Here is an 18309-nt window from a genome sequence, read left to right on the forward strand (position 1 = left end):
CATCTGATTTTAAACATGTTTTTTCCAGAGTTTCTTACATTATATACTTCTACTTCACTAAATTTTACAGGGAAATGTACTTTTTACTGCACTACATTTGTCGGACAGCTGGAGTCACAGTATAAAACAGTAGAAACAACCGCGACACCACCAGCTACAACATGAAAGTACTGCTTACATACTAATGCATGTCAAATAATGAAGCAAAGACAGAGGACATTCTGTATGAGTGTTTTCATGCAGTTTTAAAGCAGTTTTGGTGCCTGAAATGTCTGTCGGCAAGCTTTATTTTGAAAGTCTAACCATCCATCCATTGTCTATACCCGACTATCCCTTTTCGGGGTTGCGGGGGGGGGGGGGGGGGGGGCTAGAGCCTATCCCAGCTGTCAACGGGTGAGAGGCAGGGTACACCCTGAACTGGTCGCCAGCCGATCGCAGGGCACATACACAGACACACAACCATTCACGCTCACATCTAAGGAAAATTTAGAGTCACCAATTAACCTAATGAGCATGTTTTTGGTCTGTGGGAGGAAGCCGGAGTGCCCAAGGAGAACCCACGCATGCACGGGAAGAACATGCAAGCTTCACACAGAGAGGTCCTGCCTGACCCGGGGATTGAACCAGCAACCTTCTTGCTGTGAGGCACACACACTACATGCTGCCCCACCGTGCCGCCCGAAAGTCTAACCAGATGTTACATATTTATTATAGGCAACTTAATCACAGACTAAGAACAACAGTGGACATTATCAAGGCACCGCTGGTAATTCCAATTGAAATACATGAGTTTGAAAGTCATGCAGTGGTTTTACAAAAAAATGGGAAATTTGTGTCCATGCACACAAATCCTATAGATTCATTTTTTTGTATATTTCATTGCTAGTACTGCAAGAAAAACTGTAAAATTCCATTCTTTTACTCATAATTTCATATTGCTGCTTTTACCTCATCTGAATACTCATCATAATCATCTGAATACTTTCTCCACCACTGAAACCTGCACTGTACCAGGGTAAGCTAGCAGTGAAACATCATGTTTACAGTGGTGCAAACCATTATTTAAATGTGACATAAACCCTGGTAAATGACAATAAAAATATTCAACTGAGCATTCAACCCCACAGTCATCTATGTGACATGCTGAAAATGAAACACACAGTCAGTCTTTAATCGAGGGATTAAATGAGGGGAGCATCAGAAACTCACCCGGCCGGGCTTCAAACTGCGGCTAACACAAAGGCAGTTTGGAACAGGGTTTGCAGAACACAGGACTTATTAGTAGTTTTTCCAATGTACAACGGCCTGTGCACAGATAAGAAGCCTCACTGATAGCAAGAGAGATTAAATGAGAAGATTCCTATTTACAGTAGTGTGTGACTGTGCTGTGTTTGTGTGACTCTTCAGCTCCCATACACACACACACACACACACACACACACACACAGGAGATAAAGGCAGAGGAAGGTGGGCGTCTGTGTCTGTGAAGCAATAGGTCCCTTTTTTGTCTGCCTGTTTGACCACAATTGTGTGAAAAGTTGCAGTGAGTGTGGGTAAATGCGTGGACGGTCTGAACCAGGGGGTTTATTTCTGGAGTTGTATGCATCTTTAAGTGTGTGTGTGAGAGAGAGACAGAGAGGTTTGAAGGCAGGGTAGATAAGCATCAATGGAAGATGTAGAGCTAGCCGGCCTTTGTCTGGCGCCAGATCAGGCCCTCTGTGGTTTCCACTGTTTTCCTCCCATCATCAAATCAGTTTTGCTTCATAAGCAGAAAGCATGGAATGAAAGCAGAGCAGTGCGTGCACACGCGGAAATTGTAAAGAAATTTCAACACTAACTGAGCAACAGTGATTGCTAAATAAAATGAAAAAGACACATACTTTAAGGAACGTTTTAGAGCTAAATATGAGTAGCTTTGCCAAATTGAGAGCAATGCATTTTTAAATTCTTTGATGGGTTTCAAATGTTTCCAGGAGCCTGAGGGTTGTTGAACTTAGTCAGTATGTTTGACAATTACAGAAGCAACGCTTTAACTGTGAAGACCGTCCTTTTGTTCGTTAGTCAGAAATACACACAAGCATTTTCCCTAAAATACAAAAAATAAACATTATTTGTAAGGTATGGTTGGTTTTGTTCTTTGGTAGTTACACAACAGAAATGAGGCAGGTTAAATGGTTTGTTACCTGCAGCACACTGAATTTCAGGCTAAGCCGCTGTCATTTCTAAAATGTGTTATTTACGATGTTGACTTTTTAAAAGTGATCTCTATGCAAAATGGAGTGAACGGTTGTGGTTGGTGGTTGGCGGTGGAAAAAGAATCTCATGCAATCACCAAAGTTGGCTTCCGTACAAACTAAATGTGACACAGCACGTACACATTTGGCAACACACACCTGCCAGCCAGCCGGGCCATAAACCCACCACCATGTACACACACATTCACTGTATGTGACCGTGGTGATTACAGAGACACAAACATCAACACCACTCATCAGTCAAAATCTCCCTAACGTCTCAGCACTCTGACATCTAAGCTGACTGCTGAAGCGACAGTTGCTGTGTTACATAACAGCACTGAAGACCACTGAGCCCAGAGAGTAGGCCGACAAATTTGCCAGAGTACAAATTATGACACATATGACACAGAACAGAAACAAAATGTAAATACAATATTAAAGCCAGATAAGCTACTCAGCTTGTCTAACAAGTCTATGATGGTCAGGATAAGTCAATAAATAAGTAAATCACAAAATAAATGTAAGTAATTTACAAAATAACAACAAAAAATGAACATATACTGAATACTTGAAACAAAAAATAAACATAAAAATACAAAAATTCAGTTGCGAGCAAACCTGATAAAGCAGGCTTGGATGTTGGTCAACATTCCGGGAGATTATTGACCAAAAAATGCGATTATCCTTAAGTCTTTTTTGCTAATATACAGTAGATCTCTGAGGATCTTGGGTTCATCAATCATGAAGAGATCAGAAGTCTAGCACAGCACTGAACCCTAACAAACAAACAAACAAACAAACAAACAAACAAACAAACAAACAAACAAACAACTAAACAAACAAACAACTAAACAAACAAACAAACAAACAAACAAACAGAAACCACTATCAGTTCAATCTATCCTAAACTACAGGCACAAAATGCTTCTTATGCATCTTTTTGCTTGAAAAAAAAAAAAAACACAATGTGCCAAGATGTGACAAAATAAAGATGTGACACAATAAAAACAAGATTCACAGTTTAATGGTCATTGAAAAAAGTGACTGACCAAATGATTAAAATTGATTTGACGATTTTGAGTGTCAAAATACATCAGCAAAATGGCCAAAATGGTTGTTTTTAGAACTGAAAGTATTCTTTGTCCCGTAAAAATAAAATCAACCTTATTTGTATTTACAAAGAGATGGGCGTCACCTTTTTGACAACAACACCATATTAAGTACACAAATGACTGCACAATAACATATGTTGTCTATACAGAAGAGCGTCGGGCCCACAATAGATCCCTGAGGGGCACCACAGAAAGTCTGTATCCAATACTGAACAGGACCAGTTTTACGCCACATTCAGGAGAAAAAGCAATGTAGAGCAGTACCAGACACAAAACCCAGGACTTGAGAAAAATGAGACACCCACAACAGCCACTAAAACCAAGACACTCGTCACCTTAAGATGAGCCATCTCAGCAGTATCTGAAGGTGTACAACCACACTGAAACTCCACTTCAACCAGATTAAAACAGCATCGCAGCAGTTCCTGGACCTGACAAGTAAGTTCACATTGTTTTTTTACTAAAACCTTTAACCCCTTCACATCTGTTTCTCCTGAAAGGTGGTTAAGGTTATGGAGAACGATTGTTGATATTGCCGCGTCTCCTTCTTCACAATGCAATGACACATTAGAATGCCAGATTTACCGTCCCTCTCACTCCCCAATCTACCCTCCCCTCATCCTGTGCACCAGCACAGCACCTGTTGCTGATTGGCTGGAACAGTGTCCAAGCCACTTTGTTTGTTTCCTGTTTGCAGAGCTGGAGTTGTGTACAAAACCCGGGCTGTTTTCAGCACACATGCTGAACAGACCACGAGGAGATCTTCGCTGAATCTCAAATTCTGCAGATATCAGCAATCTTTCTCTAGAATGACTTACCCCACCTTTAAGTAGCTTTAAAGTTGTTAAATTTGTCTTTTTCAACTGTGTTATAGTATCATACTGTATATCATGTTGGTCAAGCTTGAGCTTCCTTTTGCATCATTTTAGACAAATTTCCCAAGTTGAGTATACCTACTATACTTTTTCTAAATGCGCTTAAGTGAGTTAAAAAGCCAGAAAAATATGATTAAAGAATAGAAGAATGTGAGACTAACTCATTCAAGCATCTGTATTTATAATATTAGCACATTTCCTTTACTTTTACTCTTAGTGTGTATGTTTGTGTCTTCATTACGTTCAAATTTTCAAACCACAGCCATATATATAAAAAGACACTCAAAAATATTTCTAGACATACGTGGTCTGGTGTATTATTATGTATTTTATTGGAAGAAAAATGCCAATGCTCTCAGTGGCAGATAAAACCGAAAACTGTCTGCATGGCTCGATATCACTGGTATTCACGAACTGTCTTGCAAAACTTTGACTATGAATTTAGCGTTATTCAGCTCTAATCCTTCTACGTTTACAGTACAATTGAATACATAGTTACATTTCAGTTATTTTTTTCAAAATCTTACTCTTATCCTCTCTTTCTATAGAACCACTAAATGTCTCTATTCATGTCAGAAGACGTCACTTAACATAAACAAACAGAGACAGAATGTGAATACATTACTCAAGCTGGTGAACTGTCCATCTACTTTGACTTACAGTGGAGCATTAGTCAGCTGTGATCTACTACATTTACTTGAGTAAACGGTAAATTCTTGTTTTTGCACATCACTCTGCACTTTTTTAAACTGTGAGCCATTGTTCATATAGTCACCCTTGATGCAGCAGGGCAGGTAAACGCCAGTAAACTGTGCTGCCGTGCAATGAGAGCAGTAGGAAAGGTGTGCAGTGGGTTTGTGTGGCAGAGGGGACGGGTGACTTATCTCAAGCCACTGCCAACAGTTTGATTTTAGCCGAGGAGAGCTCTGAATAGAAAAGCATTGACCAAAAACAGAAGCAAAAATAAGCACTAATCCCCTAAGGATTACTCCAGCTTACTGCCATTCTTACCCTCTCACAGCACCTTAACCACACCCTAGTCAGAGGGATGAGGAGAGTTACTGGGGTAAAGATGGATGAGAGTGGAGGGAAAGAAGATAATCATGAACACAGTGCAGGAAAGACAGACAAAAGAGAGACACAGAGTCTGCTGGTGCAGGACAGATGAGCAGAACAGGGCGTGAATGGGTACAGAATGGCATGCTGGGAGATCAGAGCAAGGCTTGCTTTGGCTAAAAGGGAGAGGGGACATAAAATAAGGCTTTAGAATATAATAACAACACAAAACCTGGCACAACTATTCAACAACCTTTCGCGCTACTTGCAGAGACATTACAGTTCAAGCAGCCCACACATGCTGCACCAGTCTGAATGCAATGTGCAGAATGAAACCTCAGTGGTGGATCCTCTTACCTCTTTTGATGGGGGTGTCAGCTGGGGGCACGTCCGGCTCCTCATATTCCATAACTCTCCTGTCAAAACAGTAGGTGGCCTTACACACTCATACACTCGCCTCTCTCTCTCACACACACACAAACCACAGACGCCTTGCTATGTCAGACGCTTTTTGAACTCCACCTGCCTCCACCATTTGACTCAGAAGGCAATGAGACAGAACTGGAGCTCTCATACTACCTGTTGCTTGTTCTAGCGCCCGGGCCGGCGCAGGCATTTGAAAACATGCACTGCCATCTCGCCTCCTCACTGTCCTTACAGCGGCTTCCACAACTCGGTCATCTTCTTACCCCCTCTGTCAGCACTCTCTCGGTCAACAGCACACCTCCTCTTGTGTGGTTGTTTTGAAATAATTGAATTCCCCCCGAGGCAGCAGCAGAGAGGAGAGAGTGCAGCTGGACCGGCCGGCCGTTCACAAGCCGTGCGCCCCGGTCCCCCCTCCTCCTCCTGCTCCCTGAGCTCTCTGTGCGCTCTGACCGTCCCGGCCTGGAGAGAGTTATGTCACCGGCTGTTACGTAATAGCAACGGATCGGGTTTTGCTTTGTAGTGCTCTGTTGAGAAATATAATCCGATGTTGCAGCCACAAATTTCCGCCACACTAATCGAGAAAATACAATGCATAGAGGGGACATTAATTCCGGTGCAGGTTTGGCCTTTTACCTCACAGCTACATGGGAAATAACACACTTAACATACATAAAATCCCTCTTGACAGGCTGGTGTAATTTTAACGACTTGGTCAAGCCAGCCGCAGGCCTCTGCACATGCAATACATGCAGCTGGGGGGTTATTTAAATAATGGTAGACTATGCAATATCTCATTTAACTGAGGTAGGAAAACAACCGCAGACACAAAGAAAACAATGAATAATCGATTAAGTCTACTCGGTTTACAACATTGTGGTAAATGCAGAAGACAGGGCGCTTGCTCTGGACCCAGACATGCTGAATGGGCTATAGTGGTGGAATGTGAATAAGTACATTTACCATATTATGTTTTAGTACAAGTTTGCCGACGCTGCACGCGCTTTACCTGGATATTTCCATTTTCTGCTATGTTATGCTTCAACGCATTTCAGAGGGAAATATTGTATTTTTTTATTCCATTTATCTGGCAGCTGGACTTATAGCACTTACAGTACTTAAGTACAGTACATAAAAAAACTCCTTAAAATAGGATTTAAAAATATTAAGTTTGTTCAAAGCTGTTCCAGCTGCTTACACGCTCGTGCATTGAGGAAAACGTTAGATGTAGCCTTATAAGACAACCACCATTCAAAAAAAGTTGGGAATGTTCCTGAGCCCATTATACAATTCTGATTATACAATCATGTGTTCACAAAGTGGTGAACCACGCTGCATCCTTGCTTGTGAACAACTGAGCCTTTCCAGGATGCCCCTTTCATACCCAATCATGACACTATCACCTGTGGAATGTTCCAAACAGGTGTTTTTGTTATTTGTTTTACACAGTGCCCAACACTGTGAACTGGGGTTGTATAACTTTGACAGGGCTATTCCACTGAATAATGAGTACTTTTACTTCTCATGCATTGCTGATAGTAGTTCGTATTATACACTTGGATGCAATATGCAAGGCTGTAATGCACAGCTATTATGTGGTCAGCATGTCTCAGGTGGAGAGGGCCACAAAAGTCCAGTACTTTGATTAATAATTAAATCTAAAAACAAAAAAATATATATTAATAATAATATTAATATATATATTATATTAATATTATTATATATATTAATATTAATAATATATAAGTTAATAAGTTATAAGGGCCCATTATAAGTTACCAGAGCCCAGTCATTACTCTAAACTGCTCATTTCATCTGACACAAAGCCAAAACACTATTAAGTCATCATAGAAGAGAGGTCATGAACAGGAAATGTTTTTGCACTTTTACTCGACTGACATTCATCGTTGTTTATGAATCATTTTCTGTCAAATTACTAATTGATAACAGCACTCTCTATTAGGCCTGTTTTGTTCAAGAAATTGACCCACAGCAAAATGACTGTCAGGATGCCCATTCCTACAAACTCCCCTATCAAAGATGACACTTCCCATAAATCCAAAATGTAAAAGATACATGTTTGCTGTCATTAACAGACACTTCACCATCCTGCCAGGTGCTCTCACTTTTAGCAGGGAGGACTGCACGTAAAATATGGTCGAGACTTTGGAGTGGAAGCTGCACTTTCAGGCTGATATCTTCAGCAAACATCAGCTCTGGAAACGCTGCAGTGGACAGAGCTTGTTGCAGGTGGTTTTAACTGAAAGTTGAAAACAACTGCCCGTGCTCTGCCCCACCCCCACTCGCTTTCTCAAACCCAACTTGACCACATGGCTCTTCAGGGGAAAAGGAAAAAACTGCTGGTGTTGGTGTCCTGCATCTGCCACCCAACACACACACACACACAAAGGTTTAGACACTAAGGTAGCATTTCCATCTGCACTTCACTGAGGTTAAAGATGTGAGGGGCCCTCTGGAGACCACCGGGCCTGTACTGTGATGAGCCCATACACTCAGAAACCACACATCAGACCAAACTGTGTGAGCACTGAAGTTAAATGCAGTTACGTTTGTGCAGGGTACACTTGCAACCAATAATTTATTCCAAAACAAAGTCACTCAGCAGCACCTGCAAATAAGCAACACTGCGTTTAAATGCAATGAGAATTTAATTTGTAACAATCATATTCATTTCAGCCATTAATCAGAGCTTATTGGACAAAACATATAACATAAAAAACATTTTACAGAGTGATGTTAAGAAATGCAAGAAACCTTTTTACAACCCTGGTTCAAAAAAAAGTTTGGACACTGTGTAATACAAATAAAACAGAATGTGATAATTTGCTAATCGTTTCTGCCATATACTCCATTGAAAACAGTACAAGGACAACATATTTAATGTGTTATCTCATCAACTTTTTATAACTGTACTTATATGGAGTTCGATGCAGCAACACATTTCAAACATGTTGGGAGAGGAACAACAACAGACTGGGAAAGTTGTGGAATGCTCCAATAACACCTGTTTGGAACATTCCACAGGTAAACAGGTTCATTGGTAACAGGTGATAGTATCATGATTGGGTATGAAAGGGGCATCTTGAGAAGCTCAGTTGTTCACAAGCAAGGATGGAGCGAGGTTCACCACTTTGTGAACACATGATTGTATGAAAGATGTTAATACATGGACTCAGGAACACTTTCTCCAACTGTTGTCGAAAAACACAGTTAGGCTGCAGTCTGTTTTATTTATGTTTTACACAGCATCTCAACTTTTCTGGGATCAGGGTTGTGATCTGTACGTTAAACACAACAGTGGATGATGTGTTTAACGATGTGTTTTCAGTGACTGAAAACAACAGGATGTAAGACAACTGCTACATTTTAAGATCCCCCTTTTTTCACATCTTACTTAAATCCCACAGAACTGATGAACTTTAACATTAGATGATGCCTTTGCCTCTGGACGTGCAGCTCAGTCATCTGACAGTTTGGGTAAAATTGGCTTTGCTCTGAGTTGTTAGTATTGAAGCCTGGTTGATGCTGGCTTGGTGGGTAGCATTCTGACGAAATATAGTTAGAAATGGTGAGATAACAAAAGCGCATCAATTATGGTGCTACATACAGAACGAAACAATGCCCTCTTACAATCATTTATTTTATGTTAAGGATTTGTTCCACAGCTTACAGTTCAAGCACAATATAAACTTATAACTTAAAATCAGAAGGTGTTACATTCACTTCACCAACATAAAAATCACATCCAATGGTGTCCTCAACATATCCTCAATCAGTACTCTTGTTGCCTTCAGTTGTCTGTCAGTGTACATTTAGCAAAATTGTCTGGAGTAGGTGCCAGTTTAGCAGAGATCTCTGTAATGTGGACAGTGTTACTTATTCTGACAGTAAAAACTTGCCCAAAGTGTCAGGGTGAGTGAGACAAACCAGCCTATGAACACCACGGTAATTTATGATGATACTTTTGGTTTTGATCCTCTGTCTCCATTTTGAATCAAATTATTCTCACGACATGTAAATTCACACCACATATTCAAACATAACCACATCCACCACACGGTGGAGTAAGAGTTAGTTAACCACACCCGAATTAAAAAAACATTTAAGAAGTATAAAACTCAGTGTAGTTAGCTGAAATGTTCCAAAAGTTCCATCTCTCTGATAGTGACAGCTAAAACTGAGTTATGAAATAAATCTAAAATCCAAATGTACATCCTCAAACTGCATAAATTACAGACATAAAGTAGCACATTACATCCTGCATTCATCTTTGGTGCGATGGTATTTGAATAATGTGGTCATTATTCAAATGTCACACATCTCTATACATACATACACACATACACACATACACACATACATACATACATACATACATACATACATACATACATACATACATACATACATACATACATACATACATACAATCCCCTTCTCTCTAAAAAGTTAGACAATGCAATTTTGATTCTCTGCTGCAAAAAATTTAATTTGTTGATATGTAGTTTGTGTAATTTAAAGAATACTAACAGGTAAGGCTTTATCAGAGGAAACAAAATAGTCATGTGCAGTACACTTTAAGCAATAATGTCACTTACAAAAGGTCCTATTGTTATATCTATAAAACCACCAATACTATGAATAATGTTTAGATATGTACTATTAGTAATACTAAGAATGAGGTAGTCAAGTAAAGGTACATCATGAAACTGAGCAGTGAACCCATGCATGAATATTAGGATATAATGAAAAGGTTAACAATGTCATATTTCCAGAAATTATCTCTTAAAATCACCTTGCAGATAAATACACACTCTGCAAATAAAATACTCCAAACCAATGATACACACACATGCACGCAGTCGTGGCCTCAGCTTGCTGACAGTTTCTGGGGAGGTCGTAGGCTGGTGCGTTTCAAGGCAGTAGGTTCAAAGTAGTAGGTGGCTGACACTGATTGACAGGAACAACACTGGGGGGGGAAGAGCAGAGATGAGATCAACTGCAAGCTTTCATCATGTCCCATCACAACTGCTGTATGTCTAAAAATGTACATTACCTGTTGTCTCTGAGTGCACTTTGGAGCCGTCGGTGCTCGTCATTTTACATAACATAAATATTTTTCTGCCTTCCCTCTTATCCAGAGTTGATTCAAGCAGCACTGTGCTTCCCAGTGGGACGGGGCTTGGGATGAGACAAGTGTTTAAGACAACAATTATTTAGCATGAAAATGTTAGTTTGGCATCATGATCATGATTATTTTGATACCTGTGTTAAAGAAAGCTCTTGGTATTCAATAAATGTTCACAGATGGTCCCAAGAAAATGACCCTTGGCTGAAAACAATATGTAAGACAGAGCTTTTGTGCTGAATCTGTGAGGCTAACACTGTTGTTACAGCTACAGAGATCACTGAACTGTGTATTTAATGTGTGCATTAAATCAATGTCAGTGCACACTACACTACACTACACTTGTGTGACTTCCACCGTACTGCCCGATGTACGAGCACATACATCCTGCACATGGCACAATATGTTCCAAATAAACAAATGAGGTTATGCAGACACACAGACCCCGACTGCTCATCCAAAGTACTGTAGCTAACACTGAGATGAGAAAATAAAATTTCTATCAGAATGGAACACTGAACAGAGGGTGTTATGGACACAAGGGTCTTCAAAAATGTTCAGAAAGCCACTGTCTATTATTATACTAACCAAATAAAGTCACATTTACATTTCGGTAAATATGTAAGCAAAGCTTCAGACATTAAGTCTGGTGGACACAACAAATAATCTGCTGAATGTCTACAAAAATATGTTCTTCCTCTACCTGCGGTAGTTGATGTTGAGGTTGGCAGTCAAAACAGGCCCGTGGAGTAGAGTAGCGTGGGTCCCCGTCACTGTGTCAATCATGGTAGCTATTGCCCCCCCGTGGACATGTCTGGAAACACACACAATGTCTATTAGACACCAGGACCAAAGTTTTTAAGTGAGGTTTTGTGATGTTTGAAGATTATTTACTAGTCCATTTTATGAGGAGAGTCTTTTTTCTTTTGGGGAAAGTTATTTCACACCAAGATATTAAATTTTTGTGCAAATGTATCTAAGGAGTATATTACTGTGCGGTTTACACAATGGAGTTCAATAAACGGTATGTAAAAATACAACAAGGACATACATTTCTGCACAAACCTGCACAGCATTAACAGTTATCTCACCCTGGTGGCCCCTCCAGTAGATGTCCAGCCTGGAAAATGCACACACACTTCTTCTCCTCACTGTTAACAAACAAAACATACTCAAACGCTGCCCCCGGCGCTCTGATGTTCCGGGTAAAAAGGCGAGCTTTTGACTGGATTATCTTACTTAGATACACTCCACCTGATGGGAGAAACACACAAGTGAACAGTCAGCAGCTAATAAAGCATCCCAGCAAGGAAATATATCATACAGGTACAAGCAGGGGTTGTTGGGTATGAAACATTTCTATTTTAAGATGTAATGTTTTTAAATCTGTAAATGTTCAGCGTTACAGGATCACCCAGTACTCGAGTAGGTCCAGATCAGTGTAGGTATATTCGTCTTTGTACCAACAAGGAATGGGACAATCAATATATTAAGATAAGATTGTATATATTATTTGATTATTGAAAATTTCATAGCAGCACATGCCTAGTTCCAACTTGACTGTGAGATAAATACACTATATATACCACTATTCGATCGCTTCTCCTCCATCAGTTCATGTCCACTCAAACACAGCATCATAGTATGTTTGCATATTTCTATGTATTGTAGCACTGCAGCTCAAAATGAAATGTTAAAATGATATTAAATGCTTAAAATACATTTAGAGGCTGCATAGGTGGGATGTGTGTACTGTTTTAAAATTCAGAATTCAGCTCCACCATTGAGCTGTTTCACTTCAACCTGCAATGACTTTTTTTTCAGGCCACTTGCGGGAAACAGAGACAAGTCAACATTAACATACCATCACCTTTTTCAGGTTGATCTGGTGGACTTGTTTGGAAAAAAGTTGCTTATTTACATATCCAGCAGTTACGGAGCAACATTATCACTCATTCAATGTTAGGAGTCATGTTTCTGGCCCCCTGATGAAGGTCAAATATTCAATGGTAGGTTGGGGTTAGTGCTACTGACTGACCATGGCACCATTTTTTGACAGCGGCATAAATTGCCAGAACACAGGAAACAATGGTATGAGAGCGATGAGAGTAAAGCTGTGGGCCAGACAGCCTAACAATGAACTGAAACTGGCCATAAAGCTCGGTCAAGCGGAGGGGAGCTGCAGGTTAGAGTGATAATTCTCTGTCACACTACAATTTCATACGTTATTACAAAAAATACTGATTATAGCCAATTCAAAGTTGGACAAGTTGTTCACGTTTACAAGAAATTGTTAAAGCCTAGTATGAGTGTATAGATCATATTATTAGGTGATTAATGTCCATGCAAACTTCAAACCAGTCATGACCAAACTGTGCCTTGAACACAACACATATAATAAATGTACATTTTGTTGAAAATAGTCACGTAAAAAAGTATGCAGTTTAACCCAAAGAGCTTGAGTATTGCCAAAAAAGACATCACATCACATTCCTGGCCAGCACTTTTACCTGTAGCATACTTGAGCAGGCGATTGTAGCTTGGCAGCCTCCTCCACGGCCCTTCCTGTTTCCCTCCTCCCTCTGTCTCCACCTCACACTGGCTGTTGTAATATTCGTACAGCCGCATCATTTCAGGCCCCCACGACGAGTTCGGCAGGCTGAAGTCCCGGGGCTTCAAGGAAAAGAATGATGGCAGCTCCTGCCAGAAAAAAGAAACGCTTTACCACTCGAGTCTAAAAGGCTTCGGGCAGAGTTAGTGTGAGGACAATGTGCTGTGACAAGACGTCTTATGTGAAATGTATTTTCATTTGAGAATGTATTTAAAATCAAATGTAAATTATTGGATTCCCAAAAGAAATGCCAAATCACCAAAGACACAGTGTGGCTGTTGAAAGATGGTTATGGATATGTAAGGTTGGCCTGTGTGATGATATATAAATCCTCAGACAACAGAAATTTGTCATTCATTCAACCATTTCTAGCAGTATCTCTATCCCTTGTTTGTTGCCAGGACTGAGCAGCACATCAGCACAATAAACCTTTTTTTTTTTCCTTTTAGGCTAATACCTCTCTTGACAGGTGTACCCAATAAAGTGGCCACTGGGGTATATGAATATTGCAACATAAAAGGACAATTTTATTGCCTCATAATTCCATTCATTTAAAAAAATGTATGAAAAGACATCTACCTTTATGTCTCAGTGGCTTAAAATGGTCATTCCGGCCAAGTATGAAGGCTGGCCAGTGACTCTTTTTTGTTTGTTTGTTTTCTTTTTGTTTTGGACAATATTGACCTGACATATTTTCAGTTCCTCTAGATGTCCCATGTGTTTGACACGCTGTATGACGGGAAAACTAAACCCACCACTGAACTGAGAAACAGCTGGAAGGAGCATGAGTTCGCAGGACACACAGACAAACCCCATTTAAAGCGACCCGTCCAGTCATTTCAAGCTCTTTCCTCAAAACGTTTGTTCTACCTACCACCATTGTCCGTGCAAAGGTCCCCTCTGGCACACCGGTAGATGGGGGTCCGAGATGAGTTTTTACGGGTGTGAGTGACCCAAGGCGTTGAAAGGCCCTGAATAATCGACCGAGGCTCTTTGCCATGTGTACACTGCTTCAAACGACGAGGGCGGTTAAAAAGCTTCTTTCTGACAGCGCTGCTGTCTGCTGTAACGTTAACAGACGCTAGTGTTAGCTAGCATTGGCTAGCACCGTTACAGTACTGTCGTTGTCGTAAAGACTACGCTGATTCATAGTTTACCGTAAACATGTTTGACACGTATTTGTGTTCAGCTATTTCGGGAAAAACAATGCAACCTACTGTGGCAGTTCAACTGTGACTTTCATGTGTCATCAGCTCGGCGTCTGTCAACTTCCGGCACGAGGGAGCGCAGCGTCATTTAGGTCACTTGACTTATATCTTGCACTATGATTGGCTGCGAAGGATGCCGGAAAGGCGTCTCGTGTGGCGACTTCATTGGTAGTAATATCATACCTGGTTAGGCACTTAGATGGAGATTTGTTTTTAGATATTTCATGTCACACAAGTCAAGTAGATGGAGAGCAACAATTTAAAACCTAAACAACCGAACCTCGATCCTTGTTTCTGACATATGAACTATATGAATCATCACAGCGATACAGATTTTTTGATGCATTACTCCTGGCAAAGTACAACTTTCTGCTGAAACATCCTGTGTGTTTACTGTATGTTCTTATGGTCCTCGCTGCTGCTCTATAAGGCAAAGGGAGAAAGAGACTGGCTGAGGAGTAGAGATGTTTCCTGTAATCTGGGTTCTTATGGCAATCAACTGTAATTTTCTTTATTACAGATGTTTCTACAGTTGGTTACACATTTCTCTGAACAGAGTTAACTTTTTCAAGTCTTCACACAGTACAACAATAGTCAGTGAGGACTACTGTGGATCACTTTTCACTTTGACACAAAATGCATTCAATAACCACATATTTCAAATTTCATGCATTCCCACTCAAGCACCAAAACTCTGCATTACACACCATTTTTCACGTTTAAATACGTAAAAACGGATAAATTTACATTCAAAACATACTACAAATTACTGCAGATTAGACAGAAATTTGCTGTATTCTTCTTGTGAAAGGACTTATTTTCCTCATGGAGGTAGAAAGTTTATGATCACTGTCTATGGACATAGGTGCGGAAGATCGTCATGGATTAGATCAGGCATGTTAGCAGATTCTTTTCCAGATGTATTGCAAGAGAGGTTATGATGAGACCATGTGGCCAAATGCAGGAGACGGTGTTGACTGGTACTGTTGTGTTTCTTTATCTGTTTACATGCATGGCAGCACAACCCATACAGTGAAGAGTTGCCATCTTTTTTATGCACAAAAAAACAACAAAAACACAAGAACAAATAAAAATAAAAACTTAAAAAAAAAAAAAAGTACCCCAAAGGCAGTATGGATGCATATTGTACTATTGTCAAAAGTGTTTTTTTTTCTACATCTTCAAGAGTTGATCCTGAGATGTGTATGAAGCGTTTCAGCTGCAGTTTATTCTTTTTTTTTTTTCTTCATTGATATGATTTCATATTCTATACACAACATTTAAGACTTGATTGCTCATTGCATTTATTAAATGACTGGGGAAGGCACAGCAGATTTTGTTTTCCAATTAACATCAGTGCATTGGCCTTTTGAAGAGGTGTTAAACTGATCAAGACATATTCAACCAGATGTGTCTTTGCTTTGCCTTTTTCCAGAATAGTATCCACTGGGTGGTAGCACGCTGGAGGCCAACTGGGAGGGCTTACACTTAAACCAGACTGGACTGGCTGCAAAAGACTGAACCATAGTGTGTATTGGGAGATAACATGCATACTAAGTAGCCCTCGATCATGATGGAAAAATGCAGTGAGATTGTCATTCTTAATCCTTGGCTCTGCACTAGAGGGAGGTAGAGGGACATACCACTACACTGTTATTTCTGATCATTTGGTTTCAGATGAATAGATGATAGATTAATAGAATGTGTCATAAATCAGTGCATTTAGCTTCCAACTCACTCAACAGTATATGTTGGTTATGGCCTGACCCTTTCCACACTCCAACATGTGACATGAAGTGATATTTTCACAACACCTAAGATTATTGTTCCACACTATTCAGTATCTTTTGTTAACAAAGTCTTCCACAAACCAACACAAGATCTAAGAGATTAAACCTGTGTACTTTTCCGAATGTTAGTAGCCAGTCAGGTTTCATCAGGGGGCAGTCAAAGTTCACTTGTACGTGAGGGCTGTGATCACATGTATCATTGTGTTTAACAGAGACAGAAGGCCAAACTAGATCCAACCAAGCAACCAACACAATCATTACAGAATGATATTAAAATGATATGCAACAAATTACCCCACTCCCTATGCCTGTGCCTGTGTAAAATGTGTCCTTGCATGTTTCTTTTTAAAAGCTCACAGTCAATATTGAGTATTTCTGAGCTGACTTTATTTCGGAGCTTCAGTGATGCCACACAGCTTCCTGCAAAATTAAGAAAAAAAAAAGTTAATTTAGTGTGCAGAGCCATGACATGATAAGGTTGCCTTGCACCTTGACTTTTACAGCCATGACTTCATTATGCGGTTCTGCAGCTCTCTGACATTCTGGCCTGCTATGGCTGACCGTCTTATTCTGAGGATGCAAGTTTAAGATCTTACCGTGCTTCCTCCTTGGTTGTGTCGGCAAAGGCACAAATAGCTTTGTCTCGATCCAAAATCTGTTGTTTCAAGCTCTGAATGTCCTCCTCGGCCTTCATTCTAAGCACTTCATGACTGGCTGAGGAAATTACAAGATAAATTAATGTCACTCCAGAGAGTGTACAAAATGAGACTTTCCACATTTGATACCGTATAAATGAGTGATTTTAGGTGGGAAACAAATATGGGCATTGCCAATTATTAAGGTAAAAACTACAGATGTTAATGGCAGCTGGTTTTTAGAGAAATATTATGATTTGCCATACCTTGCTCAGTTTTGGATTTGCTAGTGTCAGTATACAGGACCACACCTTTTCACCATCTGTCCAAAGCTAACATCAGCAAACCAGAGGTGAAGCAAAAAGCTGCCTTACCTCTGATTTCAGTCATGTCGTCTTCTATGTCCGTTGTCTTCCTCACAGCATTTACCTAATAAGGGCGCAGGTGGAAGTACTTGTCAGCAGTTAGATCAATGCGTGAGGAGGAAAAAAACATAGTTTCAGCAGAGATAAATCAAATATTTGGCAGTATCAATACTGAAGAACAAGTTAATCCTGATATGCCAAATTACCACAGTCAATATTAGACACCATGTCGTGCATCCTGAAAAGTGATGCCTTCCTGTAAATAAGGTTATTGTAGAGTGTGTGCGTAGTAAATAACACCAAATGTGTGTCCCTTGCCTTCTCCTTGTTGCAGGTTTGCAGACTTTTATCAAGATCATGTGTTGATCTCTCAATGGCCATCTTCTTCCTCTTCAGCTCACCAATCCTGGAGTTGACGCCATCCAGCGCCGTCTTCAGCTCGCTGATTTTCGTTTTCGCTTCGGCGATGACTTTCTCTTTCTTCTTGACCTCTGCCGAGTTCCCCACCATGCGGTCATTCAAATCACGCAAGTTCATCTCTTGACGCACGGCCTGGAAAATCATTACAGTCATCACAGCCACACTCAGACAGACTAACACAAGCGTGAACCTCATCTTGCTTGAGACGAGGAAAAGACGGGCTCAACGAGGCGGCCAGCTGGCGGAGACTGCTGCCGGTCACTTGCTGTTCATTCCGGGTATCTTTGCGTCCCCTCGAGCTCTTTCCAGGTGTGACTGTGGCCACTGTACTTGTAAGCTGCTCTACCTGCTCAACAAGCTGGGCGTGACAAACCACCTCTTCCCTCTTGACGCTCGCGCTGCGCTCTTGTCGCACGCACTTGTACAAA

General features: G+C 40.5%; 2 protein-coding genes and 1 long non-coding RNA gene across 7 annotated transcripts in view; all 3 read right to left on the minus strand.

Annotated features, from left to right (window-relative positions):
- The window catches only part of rorc (RAR-related orphan receptor C), a 22683-nt gene extending 16559 nt beyond the window's left edge, over positions 1–6124 (minus strand). For 2 of the 5 annotated variants that reach the window (XM_070966840.1, XM_070966839.1), the window contains exons 1-2: positions 5860–6124; positions 5638–5696 (exon numbers count right to left, since the gene is read on the minus strand). In XM_070966840.1, the coding sequence (XP_070822941.1) occupies positions 5638–5696; positions 5860–5906 (106 nt within the window). In that variant the 5' untranslated portion in view covers positions 5907–6124. Of the gene's footprint in view, positions 1–5637; positions 5744–5859 lie in introns of all 5 variants that reach the window. The other 3 variants (XM_070966841.1, XM_070966842.1, XM_070966843.1) reach the window with 3 other exon arrangements.
- A 2232-nt stretch (positions 6125–8356) lies between these two features.
- Positions 8357–14766, minus strand: them4 (thioesterase superfamily member 4). The gene is made up of 6 exons (XM_070966624.1): positions 14338–14766; positions 13363–13552; positions 11944–12106; positions 11556–11666; positions 10781–10905; positions 8357–10693 (listed from the first exon to the last, which is right to left on the minus strand). Exons 1-6 carry the CDS (start codon positions 14461–14463, stop codon positions 10653–10655), a joined length of 756 nt encoding a protein of 251 aa, XP_070822725.1. The 5' UTR covers positions 14464–14766; the 3' UTR covers positions 8357–10652.
- Positions 14767–15922: 1156 nt separating this feature from the next.
- LOC139334236 (uncharacterized) lies at positions 15923–17527 on the minus strand. The gene is made up of 3 exons (XR_011602368.1): positions 17471–17527; positions 17058–17175; positions 15923–16881 (listed from the first exon to the last, which is right to left on the minus strand). It is a non-coding gene; the product is annotated as an uncharacterized lncRNA (long non-coding RNA).
- Between the last annotated feature and the right edge of the window lie 782 nt (positions 17528–18309).

Source organism: Chaetodon trifascialis, chromosome 7 (genome assembly GCF_039877785.1).
Source record: "Chaetodon trifascialis isolate fChaTrf1 chromosome 7, fChaTrf1.hap1, whole genome shotgun sequence".
NCBI classification, from domain to species: Eukaryota; Metazoa; Chordata; class Actinopteri; order Chaetodontiformes; family Chaetodontidae; genus Chaetodon; species Chaetodon trifascialis.